The sequence below is a fragment of the Triplophysa rosa genome, linkage group LG10, assembly GCF_024868665.1.
Source record: "Triplophysa rosa linkage group LG10, Trosa_1v2, whole genome shotgun sequence".
Taxonomy (NCBI): domain Eukaryota; kingdom Metazoa; phylum Chordata; class Actinopteri; order Cypriniformes; family Nemacheilidae; genus Triplophysa; species Triplophysa rosa.
The window spans coordinates 4,803,448-4,816,626 of NC_079899.1; the positions used below are offsets into that span (position 1 = coordinate 4,803,448).

Below are 13,179 nucleotides of genomic sequence, written 5' to 3' on the forward strand. Positions count from 1 at the left end.
ACTGCCGGCCACATAAACATAAGCAAAACTTAACATGTCCGGGCCCGGTCCTCTCTCGCTGTATACTCCTGTCGCTCGTCGTTTTATGCTTCCGATCTCCTCTGTGAGAGATGCGAGACCGGTGTAACGCCCAGCTGACACTCATTATCACTCGCGCCACCGGCCTCGCTTCCTCCTCCCACGGCTCTCGTCACGCCTCCCTCGTCACATACCCCCATGGCCCCTCACAGGCCGGGGGGTACCCACAAGACTGTGCGTACTCCCCCCCGAATCTCGATGGCCCCAGCACCTGGGGGTATGGACAGACGAGACGAGAGAACGGAGACGGAAGCACCAGGAGCGACGGGCGAGAGAGGGGAGAGAGGAAACAGAGAAAAAAAAATAGGTCCAGTTCCCCGACACTCTGTCGCTCGGTCCTCAGCCAGCCGAGAGGCTCTTCCTCACGGTGCCATGCGGTGGTACTGGACGCTCCCTCGCTCCTCATCCACCCCCTGGCGGCTGGCGATGGCTCCTCCGGCTGAGGGCAGCCAGCAGCAAGTCCCCCGCCTCCTGCTCCTCCCCTTCATGGCAGACGGCAGCAGGCTCCGGCCCACGGCCAGTGGGGCTGACTCCTCTGCTCCCTCCCGGACGGCAGCCACCCCACCTCAGACCCAGGGGCACAGCAGCGAGGTCCTCGTGTCCTGGCGGCCGGCGATGACGCCTCCGACTGAGGGCAGCCGGCAGCAAGTCCCCCACCTCCTGCTCCTCCCCTTCATGGCAGACGGTAGCAGGCTCTGGCCCACGGCCAGCGGGACTGACAAGGGTCAGTCATTGATCAGGGTTGGAACTGAACTCTGCAGGAAGGTAGATCTCCAGAAACAGGGCTGGGCACCCCTGATCTATATGAAGGCACTATTTCAAATGCATGTATTTGAAATACAAAATACTAGTTTGTATTTCAAATACATTTAATCTTTGTATTTTCAAAATACAATCAACCTCTTTATAAGACTGCTGATTTCTTGAATTAACTAGGCTATACAAAAAGATACTATGATTAAATGCATTCAAATACAAAATACTATTACAAAATATAAATAATAGTATTTTGTATTTCAAATGGATGTATTTAAAACACTGTCCATCCACGCAGTCTAATAAGGAGGTTGACAGCGAAAAGTATTTTAGTTTGAAAATACAAAAATACTAAGATTAAACACATTTAAATACAAAATAGTCCCATCCCATCGCTGAACTAGATTATATAGAATTCTAGCTAGTCATCATGTAAACGTTAGCTTACCTTGTCGTTGCTGCCGGTCACAGGGATCTTGCTAACTAGCTTCTTGAAAGCAAGAGATTCCACCGTTGACAACGGTAACATGTTTTCGACGACATACTCTACCACAAGTCTTCTGACTTCTCGAGGTTCAAGTGGCATGATGGCAGACCGAGAGAAATTTAATTTCTGTTGCTTTGGCGTATCACCCTCGTCCTCCGTTTTCTTTCTCTTCTCAGTAAATGGAGTGGTCGCATGGCACGGCTCAAGATGTTTTTTTTAATTGCTAGTGCTATTTCTCGACGTCAATAGTTCTCTCGGTTTTGGAAAAAGGTTGCATTTGACAATAACGTTCTTCTTGTCCTTATCTCTGACAAAATCGAAGTAATGTGCATACGTCCATCTCGCGAATGTACTGTCTTCTGCCATTTTCAACCATTTGCCGCTTTTCCACTGGCCACTGAGTGCGTGGCGCTAGGGCTTACAGTGAACTGGGCGGGGCAAATAGCCTCGGACCTCGAGCTCAGAGGCTGAAATGGCCACCAGCCAGAGGGAGATGATTGACACCACACGCGTCTATTCACGAACAGGAAATCGAACTTGCAGGATTTTTGATTCGTTAATGTCTCGTGGGCGAAAAGTTTGTTGTAACGCAAGCGTCACTGAAAATTGATTAGTAATGCCTTACACTACTGCATTACAGCAAACAGCAATATGTTACTGTAATACATTACTTTTGTAACGCATTACTCCCAACACTGCTCCCCAACCCTTCTTGTAACAGTGACCATGCACATTTAAATCTGCAGATCTGTCTGTGCGTGGAGCGCCACAAACAGTCGAACACAGCTTATGTTTACATTCACGAGGCATATTAGAACTGCCCCAACTCTGCCTGTTTTTAAATCATACTTGAAGACCTACTTATTTCTCTGGCTTTCGATGTCCCTTGACAACCTGTCTTTGTTTTCGATTTTTATGAGCACCACACATGGGTATATCTATGCTATTTTTTATGTCTTATGTTTAATGTTTTATTGTGCCTATTTACGGTATTTCATGTCTTTTACTGTCTTATAGCATGTTGTAAAGCACTTTGGTGAATTTCAGTTGTTTTTAAACCGTAAATAAAGGTGTATTGTATTGTATACATTATGTGCAGTCTTGTCATATTGGCCCCATTGTGTTATCTGATCATGGTTCTGTTTATTTAGATATTGTTATAAGCACACCAATTCATAGATCAACCTATTGGAAGCTCAATACTTCGGTTTTAAGTGAAGCCAGTTACTGCTCTTTTATTAGACAGAAGATAATTGAATATTGGCAGGATAATCAGAATTCCCCGGTTTCTCCTGCAGCAAAAAGGGACGCAGCCAAAGCCATACTATGGGGCCACCTTATTGCTCATGCTTCTCTGTTGAAGAAACTTAGAATTCAGAAAAGGAAAGAGTTAGAGGCTGAAGTAAATTTTTTGTAAAAACAGCATAAAAAGTTTCCCATTCAAGAAAACTGGATTTTGTTAAACAATGCCAGAGCGAAACTTGATTTAGATCATACAGAACATATTAAAAAAATATTATTCAGTAAACAGCGTTATTATGAGTATGGAAATAAGCCAAGTTGCCTTTTTGTTTAACATTTAAAAAAGGAGCAGAATGAGAGAACCATAAAAGCAATTAACACACCTGAAGGCAGAATGACGTTCGATCCCCAGGGTATTAATTCTACTGCTTTTACATAAATCTTTATACAGCTGGAAGCAGTGGCTCCAATGAGGAATTGCTAAATTATTTACAGGAGTTTTCTCTTCCTAGCATCTCAGAGGGTGCTAGAACTCTGTTAAATGCTCCCTTTACTGAAGAAGAAATCTGGCAATCTATACAGTTAATGCCAACGGGTAAAGCTTCTGGCCCAGACGGGTTTCCGTTAGAGTTTTATAAGCAATTTTGGCCAGAACTCCGTCCCATTTTGATGCAGGCGATTTTTTAGATTTTGGCTCTATGCCTGAATCCTGGTCATTGGCAGTTAATAGTCTACTCTTAAAAAAAGACAAAGATCCAGCAAATTGTTCTTCTTATCGCCCCATTAGCTTACTAAATGTTGACTATAAGATCATAGCTAAATCTTTAGCTCGACGATTGGAAACTGTTTTGCCTTACATCATCAACCCAGATCAGACAGGTTTCGTGAAATCGAGATATGGTACTGACAATATTCGTAGAGCGCTGAACATTGTAGATTACTTATCTGTTACCAAGGAATCCGCCTTCATTGTATCTCTTGATGCCGAAAAAGCATTCGACAGGGTAGAATGGCCCTTCCTTTTTGCAGTATTAGAAAAAGTAAATTTGGGATCGAATTTTATTAATATGATTAAACTCTTATATTCTAATCCTATGGCCCAAGTTAATACTAACAGAGTGTTATCTGACAGATCCTCAGTAAGCAGAGGCAGCCGTCAACGTTGCCCACTCTCTCCATTGTTATTCTCTCTGGTTATTGAGCCATTGGCTGTTGCTGTGAGAACTCACACTAATATATGCGGCATTAAAACAGGCTTAGAGGAACATCGTGAATCCCTTTACGCAGATCATGTTTTGCTCTATTTTAAACACCCAGAGACCTCAATAGATGTAATTCTCACTGTAATTGACAAATATGGTAATTATTCTGGATATAAAATTAATTTGGACAAATCTCAAGCCCTGTACATGAATGTTCCCTCACAAGCCATTTTGCAATCCCCCTTTCATTTAGCACCTTCTCGATTTCAATATTTGGGAATTAATGTCACTCCTAATTTGAAGGATTTGTTTAAAGCCAACTATTCTAAATTGATCACGAAGATTAATCAGAACTTGTCAGATTGGACGACTCTCACAACTTCGTTTTTTGGCAGAATTAATGTAATAAAAATGAATATTCTTTGAAATGAAATACATTGAGTACAAAAATGAGTACATTTGGAATAATAAAAGCCAAGAATTAAATTATCTATTTTGATGAAACCAAGGGAGGTTGGGGGGGTCTCTCTCACTAACTTTCAGTTGTACTTTTGGTCTGCACAAATTAAACACATGCTAAATTGGTTTCTTAATAGATCGGATTCACGCTGGATTGGTATCGAGTCTAATAAATGTTCTCCCCGTCTGCTACATACTCTACCATTTATTCAAAATATACAAAAAATCAGTCTTGTATAAAGTACTTGAAAGCAATACTTGAGTAAAAGTACAAGTATCTTACCAGAAAATGACTTTGGTAGAAGTTAAAGTCACCCTTAAAGTATCTGACATTTAGTGTACTTAAGTATCAGAAGTAATTGTCTGATATAAAATGTACTTAAGTATTAAAAGTAAAAGTAAAGGTATTTAAAAAAAGTGAACGGTTAGAATTTTGAGGTAATTAAATCGAAGCAAATCTCAAGTTCAACAAAATGCATGGTGCTTTTGAAGATGTGAGTAATCCTGAACACTCCTCTGTAACCTGCCATTAATTAGCCTAATGTGGACTAAAAAAAAATCCCTCCACCGGTGTAACGCTAATTTACCTAGGAAATATTCGGCCGCCACTTAGGCTATACCAGAAACCGTTATTAACCATTTCAGTATTATGTGTTGAATTAATTCGGAGGGGAAATCATTGGTGTTGTTAAATATCTGCACATTGGCTAATCAAGTTAACTAGCACACGTTAAGCTGGCCATCACGTTAGCCAGATATCTGAACAGGCTTATGATAACTAATTCATGTTAAATAACGTTGACATTATGGCTTCATTGAATGAAAATTAATTTAACCTACCTCGATGTGCTTCTTCAGGTTGGACGGGGAGTTTTTTAATGCCAATATTTCAGTGACTCGGTAGGCATACCGGGTTTCCATTCAAAGTTGCGAATTTAGCTTATGCGCAAAATTGGAATATCGCATAAAACATTTAATAAGCACCGTTTACATCCAACTAGTCAACCTAATACACTGGCACTAAATATCAGTAAGAAAAGTAAGAGAAGCCACTGAATATAATAATTTTCATATATAATAATACTTGCGCAAGCAGACGATTAGGAAACTCAATAAATGCGGTGCTTTTGTGGATGCCTTCTATTCGGGAAACACAGTCGTGATAGTTCTAAGAGGCAATTACAGAAATACTTGAGGATGTTGCTCAGGCGTTTAAGAATGACCATCACAACATTTCTGATGCTGTGTCACAAGATCATTACTCTGGTTAGTCAGGTTACACCGGCCGTCTCATAGTGCAGTTACATGACTTTTTGGAGGAATTTATTCAGTAAATGCTTTTACATCTCCCATTATTCGCAAAAATGAAAAACCACCTCAAGCGAGCATAAAAACTTTTTTGCGAATTAAGGGTTTTTAATTTGAAATTTGGCGTTTCCATCACTCGTTTCTGATGCGAAACTTCAAAATGCGAATAAAACCAGAGTGATGGAAACCCGCACTTAATCCGGTAGGAAGAATTTTTCACTCCAATGTACGAAAATATTTCTTGCAAATACACAGGTGTGTAACGTTATCTTCGTCACCACCACGGAGTTCACCAAGTTCGCCAAGTCGAGATGCTCGTCATCTGCTACCGGAGTGGTAATGTTAGCAGCAGAACCTGCAGCAGGTGCTTCTATGATGGCATCAATAATGTGACATGCCTGGACAAGCAGGACTTCTTCGTGCTTGGCGGTTGACATGACAACAAACAGGCATTACGTCACCAACTCAAATTTCTTCTGAAAATTCTTTAATTTGTAGTAACGAGTAACGAAGATGGTTAGGAGAAATGTATCGGAGTAAAAGTACACATTTTATTTAGGAAATGTAGTTGAGTAAAAGTGAAAGTTGTCAGAAATATAAATAAAGAAGTAAAGTACAGATATGTGAAAATTCTACTTAAGTACAGTAACGAAGTATTTGTACTTCGTTACATTACAACACTGCAAAAAATGTACTCTCTCACTAATATTTTCACTGTAACAAATACTCTTTTGACTTGGAAGGATGCCAAGAAATATTTAGGTATTCCACATGCGTTGTCCGTTAAAGCCCCCAAAGGCCCCATATTGCACTCAATCCAGATCTTGCCCTGCCTTTACAAAATATGGGTCTTCGGACCTGGAGGTTAAGAGGGGTGTCGGAGTTCGGTAATTTATTTGATAATGGTCAACTTAAATCTTTTCAATCTTTACGACAGGAATTCAACCTGCCGAGCAATGATTTTTATAAATGTCTTCAACTTCGGCACTTTCTTGAGTCATGTTTAAAAGGAGATGGAATACGATCTGATTTTACTGAGTTGGAAAAACAGCTTTTCTCTTAATTCACTCTTAAGAAGAAGATCTCAGAGTTATACGCATTGCTATCTGATGTCAGTCCTTCAATTTTTGATGCTTTGAGTGTGATATGGGAAAAAGATTTAGGATCAACTTTTAGTGACATGGAATGGTTATCTATTTGTACATGCGTTTTCTCCAAAGGTGCCTCGATTTTCTGCCCACGAACAAAATTACAAATTTATTGATAGGACTTATTTTTAACCCCTGTTCGCCTTCATAAAATATTCCCCAATTACTCTCAATTATGTTTCAAATGTAAAGCGGACATTGGTACGGTGATGCATACGTTTTGGGATTGTGTTAGAATTAAAGAGTATTGGAAACACATCCATGCTTGAGGTTTATAATATTATTGACCATATATCTGCCTTATTGCATTTGTGTTATTTTGTATTTTCCATTTTTTGTTGATAATTCATGTGCATATATCTGAACATGCATTACTATGAGCAAATATGTGGGTGTTCTTTCTGATGTGTGATACCAGTACCACTGTCGTTATTGTTACTGTATTGTTAAATAAATGCAAAAAAAAAAACGCTTTGGGAATCAGTTCTCCAGCACAACCCGATGGCTTTCCAGACTTCAAAATATCGGTTTGTTGCTCTCTTTTCACTGATCACATCTTCACCTTCTGCTTTCACTCTTGTACGTTCAGAGTTATTTACTTGGTTTCATTTTTGAGGACACTTTTCCTAATTAATAAATCTTTTGTACTTCTATCTGCATACAGTCATTACACTCTGTAAGTGTCTGGTTACTTCCCACAAAGATACCAAAACAAACCTGTGTGTGAGAGAGTTAAAGGGATGAAATAATCATTTGTTCATGTTGACTGATCCTGTCGGCCGCGATCATTCTGTCTTTAGTGTCATTTACAGTTCAAATGAAATCTAACTACATGACAGAATATTCATTTTTCTATAAACCATTTCTTTAACCAAGAGAAAAGTATTCTGGGTCTCTGACTTGGCTGAAGATCTGAAGAACTAACATGTAAATGAATGAAGTGTGTTTATATCTCTTCTTTCTGTTGTCTAGAGCGTCGACTACATGCACTCGGCGTCCTGGAGAATCACCCGAATGAGGTTCAGTACTTCTGGCCCAGCCAGCACGTGGGTTTAATTCTGGATGATCACATACCGTTTCTCAACCGAGGTATAAGACTTGATCTGTTTTGAGATGTTCTTGTATAATGTTCATGTAAAATCACTGAAAGCGTCTGCATTTCTCACAGGAGTCCGAATTCTTCACCTATTGACTCCTTTTCCCGCGGTCTGGCACACCTTCGACAATGAGGAGAATCTGGATCGCTCCTCCATCAACAACCTCAACAAGATCCTGCAGGTGTTTGTGCTCGAGTACCTGAAGAAGAAAAGTCAAAACCCCGTCCCCGAAGACTCCTAATGTTCTTCTGTTCTCTCACCAAAATCTTCCTTATATCTAAAGTGGTATTTGTTGCTGAAAAGCACAATCAATTCTAGTTCAAGATGTTGTGAGATTGACGCTGAGACTGTGTGTCTGTTGAAATTCAGAGTACACATCATATCACAGCAGATTTACTGAAAACATTTACTCTTTACATTTATGTCCTTGACTTTCATACCCATGTCTCTATTTTACACAAGACCAGGAAACTATCACAAAAAAAAAGAAAATTGTACTTCAGTATTCATGTCACTTTTTTACCTCATTGCAAAGCAAAAAACATGAATTGTGTATGGAATGAAAATTGTGCTAAAACTTAAACAAATCCAGCGTTTGGCAAACAAATACAACCTTTTTTTGTGAAAGAAACTCAACTCTGAAACAAACAGAAGGCATTTTACAAATACATAATGCAATTCGAGAGAAAATGCAAAGGTGTAACATACATGTACTGTTTAAGTCTCACCTTTTTATGAGATCCTCTCAGCTTAATTTTCTCACAAATGTGACTGTGCAGATTTTCTCACAAATGGGATCATGCAGATTTTCTCACAAATGCATGTGCAACTTCCTCTCACAAAACAGCAGTTGGTGCTATTGGGAATTTTACACTAGTTTCTATAGGAAAAAGCCTTGAACATTACCTTGCATCCCACTCATACAGTGCCAGAAACTGAATTATCATTTAGTCTCATTAAATTTATTGAAACTGTTAATAATAATCAGTTGCTGTTCTTAATAATAAACAATAAATTGTGCATTAGTTTTAATATACAAATAACGTACAACAATGTTGTCACCCCTTCCACCCCATCTCATTCTCTTGTTCTTGTTTCCCAACTGTTTACGTTTACAAAACACACTACTTTTACAAGGATAGTTTCTTATATGGGAATTTTGACAATTTTGTGTTTATATCAGGGCTGGCTCTAGGCATGGGCAGGGCTGGGCTGAACCCACCTAAACGTTTGTCTTGCCCACCCCATGAGAGTCATAAACACTAAAAATTGCTGTATTTTCTATTGGCTGAAAACAACATCATTGTTCAATTCACTGCTCTGGCTTTATTTTGTAACAGAGAAGCATGCTACATGCTACAGGTGGAAGCAAAATACTGTAAAGGAATTTTAGGCGCACTGCACATATGTAAAATTAATTGTGCAGTAAAATCAGAAACCTTTATTCATTTTTGCAGTCTTATTTTGTGCTGTTAACAAACAGCTATTATTTGCTTGCAATATATAGGCTAGATTTTAACCTATCGACTTTCAGTAATGACGCTGGGTGGTAGCAAAACACTGTGCAAAAGAGTTTAGTTTTGGCACGATGCGCGCTCACCATACCACATATAAAACAGCAGACACGACGTAAAGTTCATTGTGCAGTGTAATCAGATTAATTCATTAAACGAAATTAAACAGAAATCAGTGATCGTTCAGTGATGGCAAATGTTCTTAGCCTGCTTTCTTTTGTAGGATTCTATTTATGTCCAGTTTACATAACCGCTTTATTTAAGGTGTAAAACATCAATCAAATTAAATGCACACATTTACTATATAAAAGGAAATAATCAACAATAATTATTTTAGGTTTTAAACTCGCAGTCTTCTGTAATGAATGCGTTTTTTATATTTATAACATCATAAATAATTTAAATCCTACATGTATTGCAGTCATAATGTAGTATTGAATTCTAACAAAACCAATGCTCAAGAGTGACATTACATTTTTTTTCTTTTTCTAATACCTGTACAAACATTAGTCCTGTTTTGTTTAAAACTAAATATAAACTTGTTTTTTTTGTGATGTTTCATTTTAAAAGATGCAGATCATATTTTCTGTCGTTTTCTCCAGTTCATTTTCTGCAAATAAAGGCAAATAAAAAAAGTATATGAAATTTGGGAGAAATGTGGTCAGAAGTTCACAGAAATAAACAAAAATAATCATTTTACCAAACCACATTCTTATCAGAAAAAAGGAAAATACTTTTGAAATGGTCTCTTAATTTTTTCTGCAGTTATATACTGTCTGTGTGGTTGGGGTATATGCCCACCCAGGACATCTGCTAGCCCACCCTTCTGCACCTGGCAGGAACCGGGCCTGGTTTATATGTCAATTTTTGGAGTAAGACGACGTGAAAGAGATTTCAATATAGTATTTTGCGCTCTTTCTGAGATGCGACTGGTTTTTAGTGATTTTTCTGCATGAAAGTTGCATTAATGCCTATGTTCGACTTTTATCCACAGCAACTCACAGATAAAAAGTATTTAACATTATGTCGTAACATTTTGTATGCTTTGCAGGATTGCAGTACTGTAGTATAATGCTTAAAGTTTAAACACCCTGTTGTAAATTATGTTTTCTTCACACTGCATACAATGGATTGCATTCTGTACAATTGCATTCTGCAGTCAAAACATATTTATTGTAGTTGCAAGAGTGAGCGCTTTACTCGTCTGTTCTGTCGATCCTTCAGCAGAGATATTCTCTTCAGAAGTCGATGACCACTTCATCATTAGCATTGAATGCGCCTCTCACACCTGAATTTGGTGATAGATAAACGAATGGCAGAGGGAGGGGAGGTGAAAGGGAATGGCTGGATGTACTGCTTGAACAATATAACATTAATGTGCATCAAAGTTTAAACATATATTAAAGCAATAAGCCCCGCGAAGCAGTGGGTTACAGTGCATTTTATAACAGCTAAGGGCGTTGTGGCACGACGCGAAGCGGAGTGCCTAAAACCCCGTAGCTGTTATAAAATGCACTGTAACCCACTGCTTCGCGGGGCTTATTGCTTTTATAAAACAGTTATTCCATATGCTTAGCAAGGTTTCATAAAATAAAGTAAATAAAATGATATTTAGGCTATGTGGTGCGGTCAGCCGTTATATATTGAGGTATTTTATAACGGCTTAGAACTCCGCTCAGCCAATCAGAATCAAGGACCAGAACTGACCGTTTTATAAGAACGGTCAGTTTTCCTGGCCACTGGAGAAGGACGTCACTTCCTGTTTGCTGAGAGCGCGTGGTTTGAGTCAGAGCTCTTTCAAACTTATTCTTAATACATCGTTTATTCTTGTTATATCTTAAGACTTGTGTTTTAAATTGTTATTCACCGAGGGTAAAACATCCTTAAGTATATTCCATACCAAAAATCGTCCTTAAACGCAACGATAATTTATTTTTATCGGATCACTCGCTATTAGCCTCAGGCTGTTAGCATTCCCAGCCTGCCTGCTCACTGCTTAACACACTGTTCTCATTATTACATCACTAATGGCTAATGTTTCAGATGTGTTTGTACCTCTGAGTGCAGATGAGGAAACGATCGCAGTTGGAACTGGAGGCTGTGGAGAAGCAGATCCAGGATCTACTAGAGAAGCAGACACGGCTGCGAGAACGTAAAACGGCGCTGGAAACATCCATAGCTGACGCTCGCAAATCCGCGGTAAGTTTTCATCGCGATTTTAATACTCCTTCCACTTCTACTCCGCGTGTTTCTCTGCACAGAGCCCAGGCTTCGAGAACACGGTCAGCCCAAATGAACTTCACTCCTGCACCGGCACACCCACGACGAAAGGCGCGAGCCAGGACTGGAGCGATTACCCAACCGCCGCCACCGGTCTTCGAGATCCCGACCAGGAACCGCTTTGCTGCCCTCTGCGAGACGGAATGCAACGCTGTGGTCATCGGAGACTCAATCGTCCGGAACGTACGCACTTCCTCCACTAAAGGTAAGGTGCGCACTCATTGTTTTCCTGGCGCCCGTGTTCTTGATGTCTCTGCACAGGTACCTGCGATCCTGAAGGACGATGCTAACGTCAGAGCTGTCGTGCTGCACGCGGGGGTGAATGACGTCAGGATGAGGCAGTCGGAGATCCTGAAGAGGGACTTCAGGAGTCTGATCGAGACGGTACGCAACGCATCGTCCACGGCGAGGATCATTGTATCAGGGCCGCTTCCTACCTACCGACGAGGGAATGAAAAGTTCAGTAGACTATTTGCTCTAAATAAATGGTTGATGTCATGGTGTATTGAACAGAAGCTGCTCTTTGTTAATAATTTTGATCTGTTCTGGGAGCGACCTAGGCTCTTCCGCCCTGACGGCCTGCACCCCAGCAGCATCGGAGCGGTTCTTCTGTCTGACAACATCTCAAAGACGCTACGCACCGCTTGACTACGTCTCCCAGCGGTAAGTCAAAACTTCAACCATAGTCTGTGGTCCTCCCACTCATCTGTTAGAAATGTTACTGCTTCCAAATGCATAGAGACTGTGTCTGTCCCCCGAATAATACTACAAAATAACAAAATAGCCAAATTTCAGAGAAAAAATCTAATCGTGATTAAACCTGAGGACAACGTAATAAACGACCAAAACAAACTCATAAAGTTCTGTCATGGCTCTGCTTCATTTAGTCATGTTTTTCTTGGTCCTGTAGCAGAGTCATGACAAAGCCTTTGGTTATGTGTGGAGAGAAACATATTATTGTCCTTTTGACAATAATATACGTTCTCTCCAGTGTCTCGTCTCTGTTCCCGCCATCTCGTTTCCTTGTTATCCTTCCCTGAGTGTTTCATTACCCACACCTGCCCTGTGTCGTTATCCCTCGTTTGTCTTGCCTATATATACCCTCTTGTTTCTTTGTCCTGTGCTTGTGGATTGTACTGTGTTCGTTCAATGTGTGCGTGCGTGCTATGCCTTGTGCTATATTCAGTTCGTCTTGTCGCTCGTCCTATGTTTCCGGTATTGCCTGTTCCTGTCGTGTTGGTTTTTTCATCTCAGTAAGTGTTTAGTTTAGTTTAGTTCAAGTGTTTTATTCAGTTTAATGTCAGTTAGTCCTCGTGCTGTACTTGTTTATGGTTTGCTTGTTCCTGTATTTTGCCCCATCGTGGGTCTTTGTGTTCTGCTTATTATTTATAATAAATATCTTGTTTTGTTAACCCCGTCACTGCCTGCCTGCGCTTGGGTTCTTCCGTATTTCATGTCAAGTTCGGCCTACTTAATATTAGATCACTAAATTCAAAAGCAGTTATTGTAAATGAAATGATCACAGACAACAGTTTTGATATACTTTGCCTTACCGAAACCTGGCTTAAACCAAATGATTATTACGGTCTAAATGAGTGTACCCCACCA

General features: G+C 39.9%; 1 protein-coding gene and 1 long non-coding RNA gene across 2 annotated transcripts; both read left to right on the forward strand.

Annotated features, from left to right (window-relative positions):
* Nucleotides 1–7,149: 7,149 nt before the first annotated feature.
* Nucleotides 7,150–7,937, forward strand: LOC130559902 (uncharacterized). The gene is made up of 3 exons (XR_008963635.1): nt 7,150–7,207; nt 7,653–7,769; nt 7,849–7,937. It is a non-coding gene; the product is annotated as an uncharacterized LOC130559902 (long non-coding RNA).
* Nucleotides 7,938–11,390: 3,453 nt separating this feature from the next.
* Nucleotides 11,391–12,719, forward strand: LOC130559900 (uncharacterized). Its single transcript, XM_057343238.1, has 2 exons — nt 11,391–11,443; nt 11,553–12,719. Exon 2 carries the CDS (start codon nt 11,584–11,586, stop codon nt 12,217–12,219), a length of 636 nt encoding a protein of 211 aa, XP_057199221.1. The 5' UTR covers nt 11,391–11,443; nt 11,553–11,583; the 3' UTR covers nt 12,220–12,719.
* The last annotated feature ends 460 nt before the right edge of the window (nt 12,720–13,179 follow it).